General features: G+C 41.2%; 1 protein-coding gene across 2 annotated transcripts in view; it reads left to right on the top strand.

The window, feature by feature from the left end:
• The window catches only part of TRAPPC11 (trafficking protein particle complex subunit 11), a 41,282-nt gene extending 26,829 nt beyond the window's left edge, over nucleotides 1-14,453 (top strand). For both annotated transcript variants that reach the window (XM_024759934.1, XM_024759933.1), the window contains 7 exons: nucleotides 728-793; nucleotides 903-1,059; nucleotides 1,848-1,959; nucleotides 5,568-5,659; nucleotides 6,879-7,012; nucleotides 8,700-8,867; nucleotides 13,461-14,453. In XM_024759934.1, the coding sequence (XP_024615702.1) occupies nucleotides 728-793; nucleotides 903-1,059; nucleotides 1,848-1,959; nucleotides 5,568-5,659; nucleotides 6,879-7,012; nucleotides 8,700-8,867; nucleotides 13,461-13,505 (774 nt within the window). In that variant the 3' untranslated portion in view covers nucleotides 13,506-14,453. The remainder of the gene's footprint in view (nucleotides 1-727; nucleotides 794-902; nucleotides 1,060-1,847; nucleotides 1,960-5,567; nucleotides 5,660-6,878; nucleotides 7,013-8,699; nucleotides 8,868-13,460) is intronic.
• The last annotated feature ends 6,650 nt before the right edge of the window (nucleotides 14,454-21,103 follow it).

Below are 21,103 nucleotides of genomic sequence, written 5' to 3' on the forward strand. Positions count from 1 at the left end.
GTGTAGTTGCTTACAATGGTGTGTTAGTTTCTGCTTTATAAGCCCACTGGTTTTTGAAAAGCCCTGTGCAGAGGAGATGCAGCAGGATGGTTAAGAGTCCAGGCTCCAGGGTCAGATTTGGTTCAGTTTCTGCCTTTGTCACCTACTAGCTGTGTGACCACTTCATCTTAAAATGGCGGTGATACTGGTGTCTGTTTCCTTGAGTTACTAGGAGCATTTCCTAATATGTGTGCAGTGATTATAATGCTATGTCATATTACATTATTATTATTACTATTATCATTATCATTGTTTTAGTTGTCTTGAGTCAAGGTGAGGTGAAGGACTTAGACAAAAAGAAGACCCGGATTCTAGGCTTTGCACCACTACTTTTGTGGCTTAAGGCCAATCACTTAACCTTCCTTACTTCTGGTTCTTCTTCTGTAAAACGGTGACAGTGCCTGCCCTGCCCACTGTTGCTAGATCCTGAGATAGATAACGTATGAGAAAGCACTTTGCAGTGTGAACTGTTACAAAACCATAGATAATTCGAACTATTAGTCTGCTCTCTACATAGATTCTTACAAATACTATACCTAAGTGAAAGATCCTAGCTTCTTAATTTTTAAATTGGAATTATTTATTGATCAGTAATCGATTGTGTTTTGTATGCCTTCTGTTTTTAAAACTTCATTTGTTGTTAAGATTTAGAAAAGCTATTGATCGTGCCCTTTACATTTCCTTGCAGGATGAAACTGTAACAATAGAAACCGTCTTTCCATTTGACGTTGCAGTTAAATTTGTTTCTACAAAGGTACGTTCCTGTGAAGCATACTGGAAATCGTTGAGGTTGTAGAAATTAACAGAAAAGAGAAAGTGGATTAACTTACTTCCTGACAGACCTTTGTCTCCATCCGTGACAGTTTGAGCACCTAGAAAGGGTTTATGCCGACATCCCCTTCCTGCTGATGACGGACCTGTTGAGTGCCTCGCCCTGGGCCCTCACCATCGTCTCCAGTGAGCTGCAGCTTGCTCCTTCCATGACGCCCGTGGACCAGCTGGAGTCCCAGGTGGACAACGGTGAGAATGTGGATCATCCCCCTTAACTAGCAGAAAACAGTAGTGTGTGTGCGTGTGTAGGCTGGTGGTGTAAGAGTTAGCTTTTTGCTAAGGAAGGGAATTTGAGACTTACACTCACAGAGAGCAGGTACATTTAGCATTAAGTTAGAATTAGCATCATTTACAGTTTGCTTGAGTATACCTTATTTTTTAAAAAATCAGATTCTTGATACTGTAAGAAAGTGACTGAAAAATGTAATTGAAGATAAAGTGTTTTGTCATATTTGGATTTTTTATAGATTGTTTTTTATAATTTTTAATTGATGTTTACTGTTGGTCATAATTTGAAATGGGAAAAGATGTTTACCAAAGAAACTTTGGAAAATACAGAAAAGCAGACGATAAGTTTTCTAAATTATCCAACTAAAAACAGTTTATAGAGGCGATATTACCTTTCTGTTTCAGGATACTTTGGGCTTTTGTATATTTCCCGAGCTGTTAGAGGGAATAAAAATTAGTTTGAATGTTAACCCAAGCAAACTTGTGCTCAACTAGATTATAAGGGCAGATATTGTGAGGGGAAAAAATCATGATGTATTCTTAAGACCAAATATAAGTGAGTCATTTTATTTGCTCTGTTTACCTGTCTCCTTGAAAGAAGTCATTTAACATCTCTGAGCCTTAGTTTCCAAGTCTCTACAAATAATGTGTAATCGATAAAGTATTCTTTTTTGTTGTATTACTTGGATGTAAAGCTCTCTTTTTAGAGATGAAATCGCTATGAGGATCATGAAGTCTCTTTCTTGTAGTTGTCTTACGGACTTCAGAGAGTGCCAGTGAATGCTTTTGTCTTCGTTGCCCATCTGTTGGAAATGTTGAAGGTGGAGTAGCAACTGGGCATTATATTATCTCCTGGAAGAGGTAAAATTGTATCAGCCCTACCTTTTCTTCATTATTTGTGTTATTCTAATGCCTTTATTATGTGTCATTGTCATTTATTTATTTATTTTTAATAAATTTATTTATTTATATTTAGTTTTGGCTGCGTTGGGTCTTCGCTGCTGCACATGAGCTTTCTCTAGTTGCGGCAAGCAGGGGCTACTCTTCGTTGTGATGCACGGGTTTCTCATCGCGGTGGCTTCTCTTGTTGCGGAGCGTGGGCTCTAGGCACGCTGGCTTCAGTAGTTGCGGCACGCGGGCTCAGTAGTTGTGGCTCACGGGCTCTAGAGCACAGGCTCAGTAGTTGTGGCACACAGGCTTAGTTGCTCAGAGGCATGTGGGACCTTCCCGGATCAGGGCTCGAACCCGTGTCCCCTGCATTGGCAGGTGGATTCTTAACCATTGCGTCACCAGGGAAGTCCTTCTCATTGTCATTTAATAGTTGAGAGCTTCTGTCAGCCTGGAGAACAAGCTAGAAGTCACATGCTGTCATTGACCTTTTGTCAAAAACACAAAGATTTAAAAGGATAAACTTTTGTTTCTGTTTGTTACAATTTGTGAACTATTGCAGATGCAGTTTTAGCCAAATGAATTCTGATGATAGAACCAACCACTAAAAACGTTAGGAGAAACTGCCCTCATTTACAGTGAATAGGACTGTTCGCATAGAAAACCCAAAGGGATCAACAAGTTATTGGAATTATAAAGAGTCTCAGCAAGGTTGCTGGATATAACATCAACATACAAAAATCAGCTGGATTTCCGTATATCAGTAATAAACCTCTAGGGAAAATATTTTTAAAATAGGTGTCATTTACATAACAACAAAATGGTAAGATACATAGGAATACATCTAGTAGAAGATGTGTATTACCTTTATGGAGAAAATTATAAAAATTTAAAGCATTAAAGGAAGACCTAAATAAATGGGAGAGATACAAAATAATCTCTGATAGCGTTTGGATAAGATTTGTAAATCGTTCTGTAGATTCAATGCAGTGTCCTTCAGGATCTCAACAGCTTGTTTTGTTTTGTTTTTGTTTTTGTGGAACTTGACACTCTTGATTCTAAAATTTGTATGGAAAGGCAAAGAGGCAGTAATAGTCAGAATATTCCAGAAGAAGTACAACTAGGCAAGGGTACTTGCTCTTCCAAATTCTAAGACTTATTGTCAGTAGTCATCACTATGGTATTGGCTCGGGGAGATGTAAATAAACCAATGGAACAGAAGAGAGAGTCTAGACATAGTTCCACAGATCCACACATGGAAATTATATTTCACAAAGGTAGCATTATAGATCAGTAGGGGAAGGAGGAACTGCTTTATAATTGGTGGTAAAGAGTTGGGTATTGACTTGGGAAAAAAATGGGATATCTGCTGTACCACTGTATAATGTGTATGAAAATTCCAGGTTTATTAAAGTTTAATTGTAAAAAGCAAAACTTTGTTACTTTTAGTAGAAAAATAAGAGAATCATTTTATGACTTTGGCATAGGAAAGAATTTCTTTAAATAAGACCCTAAAAGTACAAGCCACTAAAATGGATAAATTTGATTTCTCAAAATTGTTTCTCAGTTCATTAGAGAACACCATGAAGAAAGTGAAAATACAAACTGGGGGAAGCTATTTGCAACATCTAAAACTGACAAAGGATTCGAGTTCAGATCAAGAACTTCTTCAGATCATAAGAAAAACACAAGTCTCTTAACTAAGAGTTGAGAAAAATACTTGAGTAGGTAGTACAGTGATCAGAAGAAGCTGGATGGCCAGTAAACATAGGGGGAGAGAAGGGCAGCCTTATAAGTTTATCTGAGATTCAGCTGTACTCCCACTACTTTGAAAAAATAAAAAGGTTAAACAGTGCAAAGTTTGTCAAGAGGAGGAGTATAAATTAGAACAATTGCTCTGGAAATATATTTGGCAGTACCAGGTAAAGCTGATGGCTATACCCTACAGTCCTAGAAAAGATTCAAAAATATACACAAAGGGGACATGTCTGAGAATGTTCATAGCGGCACTACTTATGATAGTTAAAAGTTAGAAAATAAATGTCCACCAACAGGAAATTGGATAAATTGTGGCACATTCGTTCAATGGAATATTATATACCAGTGAAAATGAGGGAACCAGAGCTACACCTATCAGCCTATTAAAACTAAATGAAACAAAGCAACTGCAGAATATGAACAAATTGCATATATATAGTATTAGAAAACACGTGAAACATATGTTTCTTAGGGCTGTACGTATAATTTGGAAAAGCATAAAGAAACACGTAGGAATGATAGAAGCCAAATTCAGGCTAGTAGTTACTTCTAGAGTGGAGGTTGGGGGATGCAAGTGGGAAGGGGTACACGGGAAGCTTCAGCTATGTTCTTATGTTCTCTTAGGCCAGGAGGTAGAGGCATGGTATTTCATGTGTTATTTTCTTGGCATGGCTCAATTATTTTATAAGTCTTGAAACAGTAATTAAGATACTAAAAATGAGAAAGGAAAAATAGGTAATTTTATTTTTAAAAAATTAACTTGTCTTTCTCCCCCCTTGAATTTACCATATTGATGTTTAGTTTAATTCACATGTTTATAGGAATTAAAACAGCATTTTGAAGGTGCTGCTTAATTACTCTGCTGTGTTACTATAAAGACATGTATTTCTTGGGGCTTCCCTGGTGGCGCAGTGGTTGTTGAGGGTCCGCCTGCTGCTGCAAGGGACACGGGTTCATGCCCCGGTCCGGGAGGATCCCACGTGCCGCAGAGCGGCTGGGCCCGTGAGCCATGGCCGCTGGGTCTGCGCGTCCGGAGCCTGTGCTCCGCAACAGGAGAGACCACAGCAGTGAGAGGCCCGCGTACCGCAAAAAAAAAAAAAAAAAGACATGTATTTCTTAATGGTGAGAGGTTGGGTGCTTTTGCCCATCAGTGGTTTGCACTATTGTAATAGTGTCACAGCTGTTCCACCTCTACGTACATGCTGTTCGCATGGATTGTCCTCAGCAGTCAGATAGATGCCAGCTGCCCCTGGAGTTCCCACCCTGACTGTACTACAGGGAAAAATATCTGACAGTCTCATAATGTAACTCACTTTATCTCAGTAATGTTGGAATGCCACTGTGTCTACTGATAGTAAAATGTTTTTAGTCTTCAGTTTTTCCTGTGCGTCCACAGTGCAGTTTCAGCAGGGCATGTCCAGTGGTCTGGTGCTCGTCTGGAGATGGTCCTTGGTGTGAGAAGGTGTTTGTGTCATAATGTAAAGCACCGCACTGCTGCCGACATTGAGAACATTTTGCTACCAAAGCACTATGTTACGTGGTGTGCTCGTGGTGCGGTTGACTTACATTCTGACGCAACTCCTTACTTCATCACTGGGACCAAAGAGCAGCCTTGAGTTATAACATTTGTTAATCGGAAATCCTCAAAACAAAAATGGGATTGTAAAAGCTCTTCACAAAACTCCTTCCATTAATAAACTTTTAGAAAAGGGATAATTTATATTTCCTTCGTAATTAGTTGGTGAATATACGTGTTCCCTGGTTTTGATTTATTAACTTCTCACATGAAATGTGGATTTAAAAGGTACCTTTTTCTGCTGTAGGACTTCAGCCATGGACGACATCCCTGTCATCAGCACGGTCATCACTCTGCCACACGTGATTGTAGAAAATATCCCTCTCCATGTGAACGCAGGTAACGGCACTCACATTTTATTTGATCAAAAAAATCCAGTAAGAATATTTATTTTAGCTCCTAAGATTTTTTTTAACTTTCTATTATGAAAAATGCCCACCATTTATAAAAGTAGATTGTGACCAGTCTTGTTTTATCTATACCTCTACACACTCCTACCCTCATTATTTTGAAGCAAATCCCAGATATTATGTCATCTATAAAGATTTCAGTATGCATCTTTAACATTACTGGCTATTTTTCTAAACGTGATCACAATACCATTATCATAACTTTAAAACATAGCAATACTTTTGTAATATGATCGAATTCCAGTACTGAAATTTCCCTAGTCAACTCTGAATGTTCTTTAGTGTGTTTTAAGGTCCCTGCATTGCCGTTCATGGATGTCTAGACTTTTGAAACCCATGGGCAGGCAGACTCCCTCTCCCCCAGCTCCACGCCACCGCTTCATCACCTCCTGTGCCACCTCCACCTCCTCTCTCGCTTCCTTGGTGTTCATTTGTTAACGAAACTCAGTGCCTACAGCCTGGATTTACTGATTGCGTTGTATCATTTTTTTAAGTGTTTCTCTGTCCCTATAAATTGGTAGTTAGATCTGTTGGCTTGATCAGATTCAGGTTAAAGTTTTTGGCAAGAATACATCACAGTTCCCATCAAGGGGCGCATAATGTCTGTCATTCCATCTTCAGCCATTATTGATATTTAGGGAAATCTTTTGTAGATTTAAAAAATTATTCCTAAAATATAATTCTGCTCTTGGTAGCCAAGACCCCTATCTAAGTCAAATCAATTGTAGAAGGAGACTGATTCTTCTTAGTCTGTTTTATCGGCACCCTGTGGCTATTGTCCAATCAGAGAATTTTCTTATTTAGCAAGAGTGCAGTACTATCTTTAATTTAAATAATCCCATGTCTATAGTGAGATTTATTTACAAAAATAACCCGTAGGGGCTTCCCTGGTGGCGCAGTGGTTGAGAGTCCGCCTGCCGATGCAGGGGACATGGGTTTGTGCCCCGGTCCGGGAGGATCCCACATGCCGCGGAGCAGCTGGGCCCATGAGCCATGGCCGCTGAGCCTGCGCATCCGGAGCCTGTGCTCTGCAACGGGAGAGGCCACAATAAGAGGCCCGCATACTGCAAAAAAAAAAAAAAAAACAACCCATAAATGGTGAGCTTTTTTTTTTTAAACCAAGAGTAATGTGTCACCTTTCTCTGCAGACCTGCCATCATTCGGGCGTGTTAGAGAGTCGTTACCAGTCAAGTATCACCTCCAGAATAAGACTGACTTAGTTCAAGATGTGGAGATTTCTGTGGAGCCCAGTGATGCCTTCATGTTCTCAGGTCTTAAACAGGTACAGGTCATATTTCTTTGGGTTGTTTATGAAGACACAAAAGTATGGCCAGGAAGTGGAAAGCTGTACATTTCGTGTACAAATGAATTGATAAGGCTGACTGTGGTCCCTGTTGTTTTGATAGTGGTGAATCTTCAGTCACTTTTGAAGGTTGATTACAACTTGCTATAGAACTGGGTTAAACGGGCAACCCATTTTGCTTTGAGATCACACATATAGGTTCTTTCTCCGTATAAAACAGGAGTTCACAAATTCTTGGACTACAATAGAATTCCTGAAAATTTTTAAATGTCCCTTTTATTACTAATGAGTTTGTGAGTGTGTGTGTCTTTTAATTTGAGGCCTTGAGGCATGACTACACAGATCAAAGCTTAATTCCCTTCTGAACTATCAATACAGTTTTTAAGAGATTTTGATCTTGTAGAGAATTTACTTATCTTTGTTTTGCGTAGGCACAATTTTGTATCTATACATAAAAATAAGTGATTCAGATGTTTTGATTCATCTATTCAAATCAGGGGTAGAAAAGTTCATCAGATTTTTGGGTGGGACACTCTCAGGCAAAACCATGTTGCAGTGAGAATACTGTCCTCTTCTTCAAAGTGGCCACAGAGGGGATCTCTCTTGTGGCCTAGTGGTTAGGACTCTGGGCTTTCTGCCAGGGCCTGGGCTCAATCCCTGGTCAGGGAACTGAGGTCCCGCAAGCTGTGCGGTGCGGCCAAAACAAAAACAAAAACAAAATGAAAAAGAGTGGCAACAGGGACACACCTCAGTGGTCAGTAAGATAAGGATGTAATTAGAGCACAAACTTGTCATAACACCTAGTAGCATCCACCCTGACTCACCAGCCATGCCATGGCTGGGCATGTCCTGAGTGCTGTGTTTGCAGTTAAATGAAAGTAGAATTACACATGAAGTATACTGTAAATCTGTACAGTAATTTAAATTTATAGTGTATACCAAATATAATATTAGCTGTAATATGTTGGTTACACACACACATGTATTATCTCTGACGCAACACGCACCTATATGTACTCATTTGCAAATGAGTAAGCTTTTCTTGATTGTTTTGATCTCTTTCACATATTGACTTAAAAATAATTAGATAATGTAAGATACCAAAAATCTTACCTGTTGGTGTTCTTTCCTAAAGTACAAACATCTTTTCTTCCCCTGAAGTTACTTACCTTACCTCAAAGGTAGAGTCCCTAACACAAAACACAGGAAACAATCTGTCTCGTGTTGACATAATGTTTACATAATGTTTACATAATGTTACATAATGTTTACAAAGATGCTTTTCTGCACGTTATCCCATAGCGCCCTGTGCCTATAAAGCCTGCCTGGTCTAAGCCACAGGAAATACTGATCCACCCTGTGGTCCACCCTGTGATCCACCCTGTGGTCCCATTGTTAAGCAGGTACAGGTTGCCTTTTAGATGTTGGTAGAAACTGAGAAATCATGCACATGTTTTTGTTATGTTTGTTAACTGCATGATCCTGACCTCATTAATTCAGCTGTATATTTTGGTATCTGTCTGGAAGAAGGGATAGGAGAGGGTGTGAATATTTCACCAGAAAGATTTAGGTGTCCTGTCATTTGCTAGTAATCCATGGGTAACGTCGTATAGATATATTTGATATCTATATTTGATCATCTTCCTCTGTAACTTTTGTGATTTAGATTCGATTACGTATCCTCCCTGGCACCGAACAGGAAATGTTGTATAATTTCTACCCTCTGATGGCCGGGTATCAGCAGCTGCCATCTCTCAACGTCAACTTGCTCAGGTTCCCCAACTTCACAAATCAACTGCTCAGGCGTTTTATACCCACCAGTATTTTTGTAAAGGTGAGGCTTAGACATTTTCTGCTTTTTAAATTCACTGTCTTGAAAACTAACAAAAGAAGATGTTTTTTCATGTAAACTTCACTAAGTATTTGGAGACTAACAGGATAGGGCTTTGGCTGTTACTGTATAAATTTGGCAATATTGCTATTCATTTCTGTAAAGTTATTATTTTATAGATTTTTTTTTTAGATTTCTATTTTATAGATATTTTTAGATGTAACTTCAAAGATTTTTATTCCCTTGGGTAAAGGTTTATCTTTCTGGCATCCTTAAACATGGTTTTTCTTTGGCGTTTAGTAAAGTATATTTCTATTTTTGTTTTTCTTTTTTTTATTTCTTTATTTTAATATTTTGTTTACTTTTTAAAAATATGTTTTAAAATTGTAGTTAATTTGTAACTATTTTTTAATCAAAATGGATTAACTTTCTGAATACAGTCCCTGAACTTTTCTGATTCTAACTATGTAATACTACTGGATTTGGGTCTTTTCTGTAAATGATCACCGGTCAGAAACTATACTCTGGTTTAATGTTTTGATTTTTTAACAGTGATACGATTTCCAGGTTCCTTCAGTAAAGGACCCTGTAGGATTGTCATCGCTTTGCCTCGGGTTAAGCCACTCTTGATGCCTAAATTAAGGCTGTTTCTCCAGATAGTTCTGGTTTCCCTTGGTAACCAGAGATACATGAACATATATGAATCCTGTGTGTTCTCTTTTTTTATTGTTGTTGTTGTGTTTTTTTTAAATAATTGATAGAGGATCACACTGGGTTTTTTTTGTTTTGTTTTGTTTTGTTTTTTTATTTTTGGCTGCACTGGGTCTTCGCTGCTGTGTGTGGGCTTTCTCTAGTTGTGGCCAGCGGGGGCTACTCTTTGTTGCAGTGCGCGGGCTTCTCATTGCAGTGGCTTCTCTTGTTGTGGAGCATGGGCTCTAGGCGTGTGGGCTTCAGTAGTGTGGCATGCGGGCTCAGTAGTTGTGGCTCGCTGGCTCTAGAGCGCAGGCTCAGTAACTGTGGCGCGTGGGCTTAGTTGCTCCGCGCACGTGGGATCTTCCCAGACCGGGGCTCAAACCCGTGTCCCCTGCATTGGCAGGTGGGTTCTTAACCACTGTGCCACCAGGGAAGTCCCTTGTGTGTTCTCTTTTTATTTTAAGTTTATACCCCCTTTTTGGATGACAAGTTACAATTTCCGTTTTTGTATCTGTCAGGCTTTGGGGAAGCCTTGTTTATATAATCTGGGATTTGGTAAATTGTAAGTTAGCCTGTGTTCATGTATGTGTCATAATCATCCCACCTGTTACCTTTCTAGACTTACACAGTTTTGTTGTGTTTTGCTTTTGCATCTGCAAAAAAAATCATTTTTATTAACCCTCTAAGCTTCTATTGTATACCAAACTTTTATTTTTTTATTTTTATTTTTTTAACATCTTTATTGGAGTATAATTATTTTACAATGGTGTGTTAGTTTCTGCTTTACAACAAAGTGAATCAGCTATACATATATCCACATATCCCCTCCCTCTTGCGTCTCCCTCCCACCCTCCCTATCCCACCCCTCCAGGCGGTCACAAAGCACCGAGCTGATCTCCCTGTGCTATGCGGCTGCTTCCCACTAGCTATCTGTTTTACATTTGGTAGTGTATATAAGTCCGTGCCACTCTCTCACTTCGTCCCAGCTTACCCTTCCCCCTCCCCATGTCCTCAAGTCCATTCTCTACGTCTGCGTCTTTATTCCTGTCCTGCCCCTAGGTTTTTCAGAACCTTTTTTTTTTAGATTCCATATATATGTGTTAGCATACGGTATTTGTTTTTCTCTTTCTGACTTACTTCACTCTGTATGACAGTCTCTAGGTCCATCCACCTCACTACAAATAACTCAATTTCGTTTCTTTTTATGGCTGAGTAATATTCCATTGTATATATGTGCCACATCTTCTTTATCCATTCGTCTGTCGATGGACACTTAGGTTGCTTCCATGTCCTGGCTATTGTAAACAGAGCTGCAATGAACATGTGGCACATGACTCTTTTTGAATGATGGTTTTCTCAGGGTGTATGCCCAGTAGTGGGATTGCTGGGTCGTATGGTAGCTCTATTTTTAGTTTTTTAAGGAACCTCCATACTGTTCTCCATAGTGGCTGTATCAATTTACATTCCCACCAAGAGTGCAAAAGGGTTCCCTTTTATACCATACTTTTAAATTATTATTTTTTAAATCTCATAATTTTGGATCTCCTGTGTTTAAACAGTGGCCTTTTTGTTTTTTTAAGACTTTATTTTTTTTAGAGCAGTTTCAGGTTCACAGCAAAATTGAGAGGAAGGTACAGAGATTTCCCATATACCGCCCGCCTGCACACAGCAGTGGCTTTTTTTAACATTTCCACCTCATCACATTCTAAAGCCATTTCCCTTACTGTTCCTCACTGTCATGTCTGAGGTTACCCTGCAGGGGAGAAGTCATGACTGGGTTGGGGAGCGGCGGTGGGATGGGTGGTCTCTGATGTCCTTTTAGCTGTTTGACCCTCCGAAGTTTGCTCTTCCTAAACTCAGAAGTATGGCTTTCATCAGCCTGAAAGTATTTATCGATGTACAGACCTGATCGTATTCTAGCCGAACAAACAGAGCTTGTTTGAGATGTGAGAGTTGGTCATGTTGAGGAACCAGCGTTTTGTTCCCATCAATTAATCTCTTTCGTTCTTTTCCCTGAAGTGCTCAGAACACCCAAACTAATCCAGATAAATCTAGTTCCGTCTTCTGATTTTCTTTCACAGTAAACCTCTTCTGGGTGGTGGTGTTTTAAGTCCATAAGGAAAGGTTCCAGAAAAGTAAACATTCATAAGTTTTATCAGCGCCTTTATCAACTGGGAAAACTCAATAATTAAAATTGTTTTACCTGTCACACTAAGGGCAGTGAATGAGGATTACCCTTTAACCTAATCAGCACACCCTTTTCTAACTGCCACGATCTTTTCTCTACATTTAAGAACCATCTTCTAGTAACTTGACTGCTGCTAAAATCATTGACTGCACTATTCAGAGCCAGTGCCTTTATCAACTGGGAAAACTCAATAATTAAAATTGTTTTACCTGTCACACTAAGGGCAGTGAATGAGGATTACCCTTTTTCCACTTCATGAGCAATCACCGACTAAAATTTTACATCCCGTCATGCCTTTATTAAACTTTAGACCTGTGCTATTCCAGTGTGGTAGCCACGAGCACATGTGCCTATTGAGATTCAAATTAATTAAAACTTAATTTAAAGCTTAGTTACCAGCTGCACTAGCCGTATCTCAGGCGCTCAGTAGGCGTGCAGCTAGCAGCACTGATGTGGAGCGTTTCCTCTTCACGGAGAGTCTTGTTGGACAGTGCCGCCTAGAGCACGCTTGGATCCATATTTTTCTTCCTTTGCAAAATAGATTTGTTTTCTTATTGCATGATAAGAAAACAGATTTATTGTTCTCTGTCCCTGTTTGTAAAGCTGTGTTTGTTAAGGATTTGACCTGGTGGAGCCATTTATTCTGTTTCTAAAACTAAACGTCCTCCATGAGTCCTACAAATTACATGACGTATGAAAGACCAGCAACCTTTTCTTTCGTTCATCCCATTCAGATGGCTGTTGACTCACACACACATGCACACATGCATACATACGTACATAAAGCTGCCCAGCAACAGATCAGAGCGGGAGCGCCTCCTTCGCTGCTCCAGGGAACCCACAGGAATCAGCTGCTTGAAACACAGCAGTGGGCTGTGGTGCTGAGGTTGCAATGCTAATCTAGTTCATGTCCCAGACACCGTCTCTCATGCTTTTCCCACAGAGGTCTGCTAACGTACAGCAGTAAAGTAGTCATTTGCAAGAATTTCATTCTTTTAGCTACTCGATGACGCTCTGGGGTGTTGCTGACCTGTCAGAAATTTTACACCTAAAACCAGTCATGATACCTTTTAATCCCTCTTAGTTTTTCTTCTTCTGATGTGATGTTTTAAATTTTTTCAATCACTGAACTTCGAGAAAGGGAAATTTTGTTTTTATCTGCTGCTTCAATCCTTGCAATCTTCGTTGTTAATACCGTAGAGTTCATTGTGAATCACTTTTTCTCAAACAGGAGATTGGGGAGCCTTGAATCCCAAAGAGCTTGCTGTCAGCTGAGGTTTGTGGCCTGCTTAAAGCTCGGGACACAGGCCGAGCAAGGGAGAGAGAGGATAGAGCGTTACCGCTTGAGCAGGAATGGTGGCCATGTTCCCTTTCACGCGCGGTGCATTGATAGATTGGTGGTAGCTGCCAGAACACCGGGTTAAGAGAAAAGTAGTGACGAGGTAGATTCCGCGGGTGGGTGTGATCGGCTGGTGATGTCTGCCACTGGGCACAGAGGGAGTGTGGCAGCACGGAGGCTGTGCCGTCACCATGCCCGGCTCACGTGAAGAAAGAGGGTGGGGGGAAAGGAGGAAAGCAACACAGTTTGTTTGGGTGCTTGCACACGTCTATTCTGTTTTCGTGAAACAGTTCCAAGAACGTCAAAATCTCTTCAATTAATAGCGCTACTGTTGCCATTACCATTTTGTAAACCCGCTTTGTTTTCCACTCGGCAGCCCCAGGGCAGACTCATGGACGATGCCTCCACTGCTGCCGCGTGATGTTCAGGACGGGCCTTGGCTGTTCCTACGGAGACGCCAGACGGAAGTGTCTGCGTTTTCCGTGGTGAACCGTAGCTTGATCGTGGTGCAAGTTAATCTTTGCTGATTATTAATGGATGTTATAGCAACTCTTCAGAGGAACTCATGCTTAAAATATTAGGAAAATCCATCCTCTTTTATAGTTTTCACTAATAAATATTTGAAATCTGTCAGTGTGACGTGAAAGGATGTCAGTCCTTTGTTACTGTTGAAAGTCATTTTATGGATAGTAACGTCTTTTCGAAGTAAGGGATTTGCACTTGCAGTGGCCGAGGAAAGATAAGCATCTGAAATATGACTGGACAAGGGGAACACGCGCCAGTGTCTGCCCCAGGAAAGTTCTGAATCCCCAGGTGTCTCTTTCAGAGTTGGCTAAACCGGAGGTAAATCCATCCTCATAAATCTAGTGTGTGCTCAGAATACATACACAGGAACCGGAAAGTAGTCACGTGACTGATGCAGAAAACTTCCAGAAAGTTTTAATCAGAGCAATTTAAGATGTCTAAAAAATATATTTGCTTACCATCAAAACATGTCAAATAGGTTCAGCTTGCAGCCAAAACACGGATCATTTATGAAGCAGGTTTGTATTTATAAGTATGTTAACAAGATCCTTACCCGTCAGTATCTGAACTGCAAGATTCTGATTCTAAGCATAATTCCCTAAACTAAAAGTTTTTGAGAAAGGTACAATGTCTAAATAAGAGATTTTAGTTATGTTGTGCGATTTGAAAAGAACTATTTAAAACTTCTGAAAATTCATGTAAATAAAAATCATATTGTGAAAATCCTCTTTGTTAAAATATCTTAATTTAAAACTACCCCATTTCCCAGAGATTTTTATTGTTTAAAAGTCTAGGAGTTTCAAAAAGGAAAAGGATCATGGGAATAAATATGTTCTCTTTCAGATATGCTTTTATGTATCTTTTATTTATTTTGCGCTTGTTTGATTTCAGCTTCGTGGAGCAGCTTTTACTAAGAACACGGTTGCGGAGGTATGGTGGGGTATGTAGGACTGGAAATAGATCCGCCTTCTAGAGCCGGCGCTGCGCGTCTGTGGGAAGACTGGGGCGGTGACGGGCTGGGAGGACGTGAATTCCCTGTTATCACAGCTTTACAGGTGGAGACCACAGGAGTTTGTCGGATTGTCTAGGGCCAAATCCCAGCCCCGGTGACTTTGTTCATGTTGCCCTTTGTTTGTCTCTGCTCTTACCTGTAAGATGTGGTTGATGGTAATACTGTCTCATAGACTTGGTATGAGAATGATAAAAATGAAATACACAAGAGGAACCGTAAACGAAAATTTCATGAACTAATACTTTCTGTATGCTCTTACATTTTATATCCCACTCTGTTTTGTTAAAAATATTCCTGGTTTAACCTGCTGAATTGATTGCATGACTCACTAAGGGGATGTAACCTGATGTTTGAAAAATTCAAAGGTCCATCTCATGCCGTGCTTATGTAATAAAGGTCTCATGTGTTAACACGGCCATCGTCAAACACAGAGTACTCAGTGCGTGTTAGAACGGATGGATCATTGGCGTCCACTTTAGAATTGTTAGCCTTGATGTCAGTGTGATTTGTGTGAGTGTAAATACACCACATAGACAGGTCTGCGCTTTCCCTCAATAGCGTAATCCTTTCTCAACCAGGAATTCTCCCATGTCGTTCATTTTACTGTGAATGTATTCTATTCACTTGTTTTTAAATTGCAAGTCTTAATTCAGAAATACATGAAATCATGATCTTCCTGGGTCCCCAGAACAAAACTGTCACAGTATTGCAGGAGCTGTTGACTCACTGAGGTTACAAGTGTCCAGCAGGAACTCAGTCTTTCCCTTCCCGCCTCTGCACCAGCCACAGTCATCTGTCCCTCATGAGAGGACCCTGTCTTCTGTCTTAGTACCGTGTTGCCATTTGATTCTCAGTATTACTCCTTACCAGTATTATGCACCACTCAGGGGTATAAATTTTTAAATAAAGCATTTAAAATTTGGAATTTGGGGGAGCTATGTATTAAAGTTTGGCCCCTGATTCTTGAAGGTAAGAGCCGGTGGATAATCAATGTTGCGTGTTACCAAGAGGATGAGGATGGTATTGACTTTGGCATAAAATTAATTTTCCAATTTGCTTAATTTTATATAACTGTGATCCTAAAAGTGCAACTTCAACTCAGTTTTCCTCAGAAAGTCTTAGATTCTTTATGCTTGACTTCTTCTTTTTATTAAGAGGCTTTCCAGAGCACAGCTCTTACATTGAATTTTTAAAAATGTCTTCACATTACTTGAAAAAAAAAAAGATTCTTTACGTTCATTTTCATTCAGTCATTTCTTTCATGGCCCATTAATAACTCCACCCAGAATATTAAAAGCCTCTTTCTTGATACTGTTCTTAACAATACGTGTTAAGGAATCTGAGCTGTAGGGCTTCCCTGGTGGCGCAGTGGTTAAGAATCCACCTGGCAGTTGGAGCCTTTGGTGTGCGACCAAGCTTTGCTCCCTTCCAGTTGCCATGGCCGTGGGAGGGACATCATGGCCCGTTACCCCTGTTCTCTCCTTTGTGCCGGCACAAATGCCATGCCACGGCCTTGGCACCGGGGCTGCAAGGGATTGGGTTTGGTGCCCTAACGGAGCCCATGGCTTCAGGACAGGGGTCCCCACCCTCAGAAGAGGGAGTGAGACAGGTGGGCTATAAGATGTCAGCAGAGGCAGGAACGCGCGGTGGTTAACGCCGATCTTCCAGGCCCCAGACTTCCTGGTTTTTCATCTTGCCTCCTACTCGCTCCGTGAACGCGGACTGTTTGTTTAACCTTCCCCCTGTAAAGCAAGGATGCAGATATCCACACCACTGTATCAGTTATCTGTTGCTGAAGAGCGATGCTACTACACACACAGTGGCTTGAAACAACACGTATATATTGTCTGCAGTTTCCGTGGGTCCGGTATCCAGGCACAGCTCAGCCAGGTCGTCAGCAAGACTGAAGTCAAAGGGTCTGGCAGGGCTGAGGTCTCATCTGAGACTTGACTGGGGGAGGATCCACTCTCAAGCTCACCGAAGGTGTTAGCAAAATGTGTGACCTTGTGGTCATAGGACCAAGGGACTCATTTTCTTCTTGGCTGGTGACCAAAGGCCACTTGCTTTCTCAAAGCCAGCCAGGGGGGAGAGGCTCCAGCAAGCCAGGCACTGTAATCGCACACGTTATCATGTCCCCCCTGCTGTATTCTAGTGAGTAAACGCAAGGCCCAGGTCCCACCCACCACTCACTCCAAGGTATGGGTGGGGTCATGACACAAAGGTATAAACACAGAAGATGGGGATCCTGGGGTCACCTTTAGAGTGTGTCCACCACAGTGCCTCATAGGGTTCTTGTGAGGAGGCAGTGAGTTGATACACATCAGGCTCTTAGAAGAGGACCCTTTCTCAGGAAGCACAGTGAGTTGGTTGTGGTGGAGCTGCTGGTGTTACCACCATCAGAAGAAGATGCCTCTAACTTGTACTTGCTCTTGGAAAGTCTTTGAACAGTCTTTAGGGAATCTGGGATGACGGAATTCAATTTAAACAAACAACTGCAATAGTTAATAAATGAAATAATTCCAATAACCACTCTCATTTAATTTCATTTTCTTAGTTGGAGATTGCATGGCGAGTGGGAAATATGCAAGGTTTGGAGTTTGAAAAGCAGTGAATTCATAGGCAGCTTTCTCTGCACTACACAAATGTTGGCTGTCATCTTCACTTCTTAAACTGGATTTTACAAATGATTGGGTATTTTGTAATTACGAGGTTTAAATATTAAAATATGTAAGGTACTGTAATTGCCACTGTTTTATTTTTTTATTGAGGAGGTATAATTGACATATAACATTATATTAGTTTTCAGGTGTACAACATAATGATACAATATTTGTATGTATTGCAAAATGGCCACCACAATAAATCTAGTTAACATCCATCACTAAAAAAAGAAAGAAAAAAAGAATCCGCCCGCCAATGCAAGGGACAAGGGTTCGAGCCCTGGTCCGGGAAGATCCCACATGCTGTAGAGGAACTTACCCGTGCGCCACAACTACTGACCCTGCACTCTAGAGTCCGCGAGCCACAACTACTGAAGCCCACCTGTCACAACTACTGAAGCCTGTGTGCCTAGAGCCCATGCTCCGCAACAAGAGAAGCCACTGCAATGAGAAGCCCGCACACCACAACGAAGAGTAGCCCCCGTTCACCACAACTAGAGAAAGCCCATGCGTAGCAACAAAGACCCAACGCAGCCAAAAAAAAAAAAAAATTCTGAGCTGTGATTTCCACATTGGCATTGCAGTGAAAGAGGGGGTGCTTTCAAGGACAAAACAAGTGGAAAAGTTAAGGTTACTCTTGTAATGGGGAGTGTCTGTGTAGTCCCAGCACACACCTTACCTCTTGACCTAAAACCCCAGAAAAGGCACTAAAAGTGTCCCAACTCCTAGTGTAAAAAAATACTTGAGATGGGTTGTGTTATTTAACGGTTGAGTGAATAAATAGTAATGACTATAATTGTCAAGAAGCAGTTAGGTGCAGCATTAGTGATTAGAGATTGCTGAATGGACACGATACCGAATAGAAATGTGCACTTTCTCTTGCCTGTGGATTTGTTCTGAAACATTTCTACCAAGGGCTCCTCAAGCCATCCTGTGGTGAGCCCCATCACCATCTTCCTTTTCTTTCAGCCAACGACGCCATTCTCAGACACAGCTACTAAAGAACTGCATACGATTCACCGAATGAGTATGAAATCCCATGTTTTCATGCATGAGAAAAGAAATTTGTAGTTTAAGTATATTCAGGTTCTCTTCGAAGGTCATATTTATGAGAAACTTTCCCTTCCACTCAATTACTTGTGCCTGAGAACAAAAGAGAAAGTGATCACCGGGCCTTTTGTGTCTGCTTTCTGAAGCGTGTTTTACCAGAGGGGAACATGTAACCAAAGTCAACCCTGCCAGGCACCCCTGCATTTCAGGTGACATATACCATGCAAGTGACAGGTCGAGCCATGTTTTAAATTGTTTTCTCCCCAGTCGTTGAGAGGATGCAAAACTCACAGCCACCTTGAAGTAGTTTTTCATTTATAGAATACGCCCTTACCCAGAATGTATCAGCCTGCCTGGCAATGAGAACTGGCAATATGTTTATTAGGTTGGTCAGGATTTCTAAACCATGTATATTTCCCAAATGATAATTACTGATATTATTGAGGGCTACAGTGTGCCGGGCAACTTTGTTCTTACCTCATTTAATACTCATAAAAGTCCACCGTGGTGTGGGTACTGTTATTATCCCCATTTTAAAGATGTGGAGACTGAGGCACAGAGAGGTTAAGTAACTTGCCCAATGTTCTGGTTATCACTGCAAAACAAATCATCCCAGTACTTGATAGCTTAATGCAGCAGTTATTTTTTATGGTTTCAGTGGGTCAGGAATTCAGGAAGGGCTTGGCCAGGTAGTTCTGGTTTGTGGTCACTCAGGCAGTTGCTCATCTGACAGTAGCTGGAGTTAGGATAGTGGGGATTGTGAGAACGAGGGAGCTGAAGCGGCATGGGGCTAGCCAGGCATCCCTCCATTTAGTCTCAGGACCTTCCCATGTGGTCTTTGGGCTTCCTCACAGTATGGCGGTCTCAGGGTAGTTGGATGCTTACATGGCAGCACAGAGCTCCAGTGTGGGTGGTCTAGCCAGCAAGGAGGAAGATGCATTGCCTTCTGTGACCTGGCCTTGTATATCACATAACATCACTTCAACTATGGTCACAGGTGCATTTACATTTAAGAGGAGGGAATATAAACCCTACTTCCTGATGGGGAAATGGCCACATCCTAGAAGAACAGGGGGGATAGGAGAGATCATTGCAGTCATCTTTGGAAAATACAATCTGTCCTACCCAATGACACGGCAACTGGTGGAAGAGCTGGGATTCAAATCAACGCACTGCCTGCAGAGCCCACGTGCTTAACCACTATGCTACACAGCCACCACTCTAATGCTGCCAGTGTATGCTCCTAAATAAATGAGTTTGGGCTAAATATGGATTTGATGACTGAGGCGTTATGCATTCTGTGAATTAAGACCTGTTTTTGGGACTTCCCTGGTGGTCCAGTGGTTAAGACTTCATGCTTCCAGTGCAGGGGACGTGGGTTCGATCCCTGGTCAGGGAACTAAGATCCCACAAGCTGCGCGGCGCGGCAGAAAAAAAAAAGAGGGAAAAAAGACCTGTTCTTAAGTCTATGGCAATAAAGCTGTTGACAATTCAATTACACATTGAATTCCAAGTGTTTATCGAGCGCCTGCCATGGGCCAGTTTCTGTGCTGGTTTTGCTAAAACATAAAGGAATCCTCTTCCTGAAGATCAGTGGTCCAGCAGGAGACACTGGCATGAAAACACATTCCACTGCCATGAGATTGCTGCAGTAAAAGTGAGTACAAGACTGGTGAACTGATGGGATGTGTGGGAATTGCTTTAAAATGCTCCAGAAGACAAAAACAAAAAACAAACCAGGTTGGGGAGAAGTGGATGAAACAAGATTTTTTAAATGTTAATCATTGTTAAAAGTGGGTAAAGGGTGCCTGGGGGCTCTACTTTTGGATATGTCTGTAACTTTCCATGATAAAAATAAGTAAATAAAAGATACAAGGTAGAAAGGAACCCCAGTGGAGGTGATTATAGGGTTTGAGTGATGAAGCAGCAGAGAGGCACGGCTTCCTCCAGAAGTGACCCTGGAGTTGTTTTCATGATCGTCATGAAATTACTCTGTTTTTCTTGTATGGGAATGTGTTTCCATCATCCTTGAACAGATCCTGTTATGCGAGCTGGGTTTGGAGGGCACATAAAATTTGTAAAGTAAACATATCAGGGAAGAGCTTTGCAGGTGATGAAGGGGTGCTGGCTGGCGTCCACACCAGACGGCCCCCAGGCTCACCAAGCGTTCACAGTGTAGACAGACCTGTCCAGCGCTGAGTAAAGCTGGCTCTGCTTTTCCTACCCGAGAGGTTCCTATTCAGTGATAAGAGAATTAGGGGAGGCCTGAAACTCACTTACAACTGAAAGAATGCTTGCTGCTGTCAGCACCGCTGCTTCTGGAGGGCAGGGCTTTTTCTGTTGGAATTCGAGGATTTTTGAACGAAGCGTGTCTTCTTGTTAGTTGTCTTATGCTAATTAGAGTATTGAAGAATTGTAGCTTGAGAAATCTTTGACCCTGGGTGATAATCAAAAACCACTGTCTCAGCAAAGGACTGAATCCCAAGTGCCAAATTTAACAGGAAACAATAAGAAGCCCTACATTCAAGATGTGTTTGAATATTGAATCGTTTAAGCACAGGGTGGGAGGAGCTCTGTGATAGTTCATGTGCTTACCAGTTGCTCAGAGTATGTTTGCAATATTTTCTCTACTTCTAATCGCTACCCTTTATTTTGTTTCATTTTTATAGTGAAAATTTTCAAACATACACAAAAGTAGAGACAATAACACACATTCATGCTTGTACTCAGCTCTGTAGCCATTCATACTTTGCCATCTACATGATACTGCAC

The sequence above is a fragment of the Neophocaena asiaeorientalis genome, unplaced genomic scaffold (assembly GCF_003031525.2).
Source record: "Neophocaena asiaeorientalis asiaeorientalis breed wild unplaced genomic scaffold, Neophocaena_asiaeorientalis_V1.1 scaffold521, whole genome shotgun sequence".
NCBI lineage: Eukaryota > Metazoa > Chordata > Mammalia > Artiodactyla > Phocoenidae > Neophocaena > Neophocaena asiaeorientalis.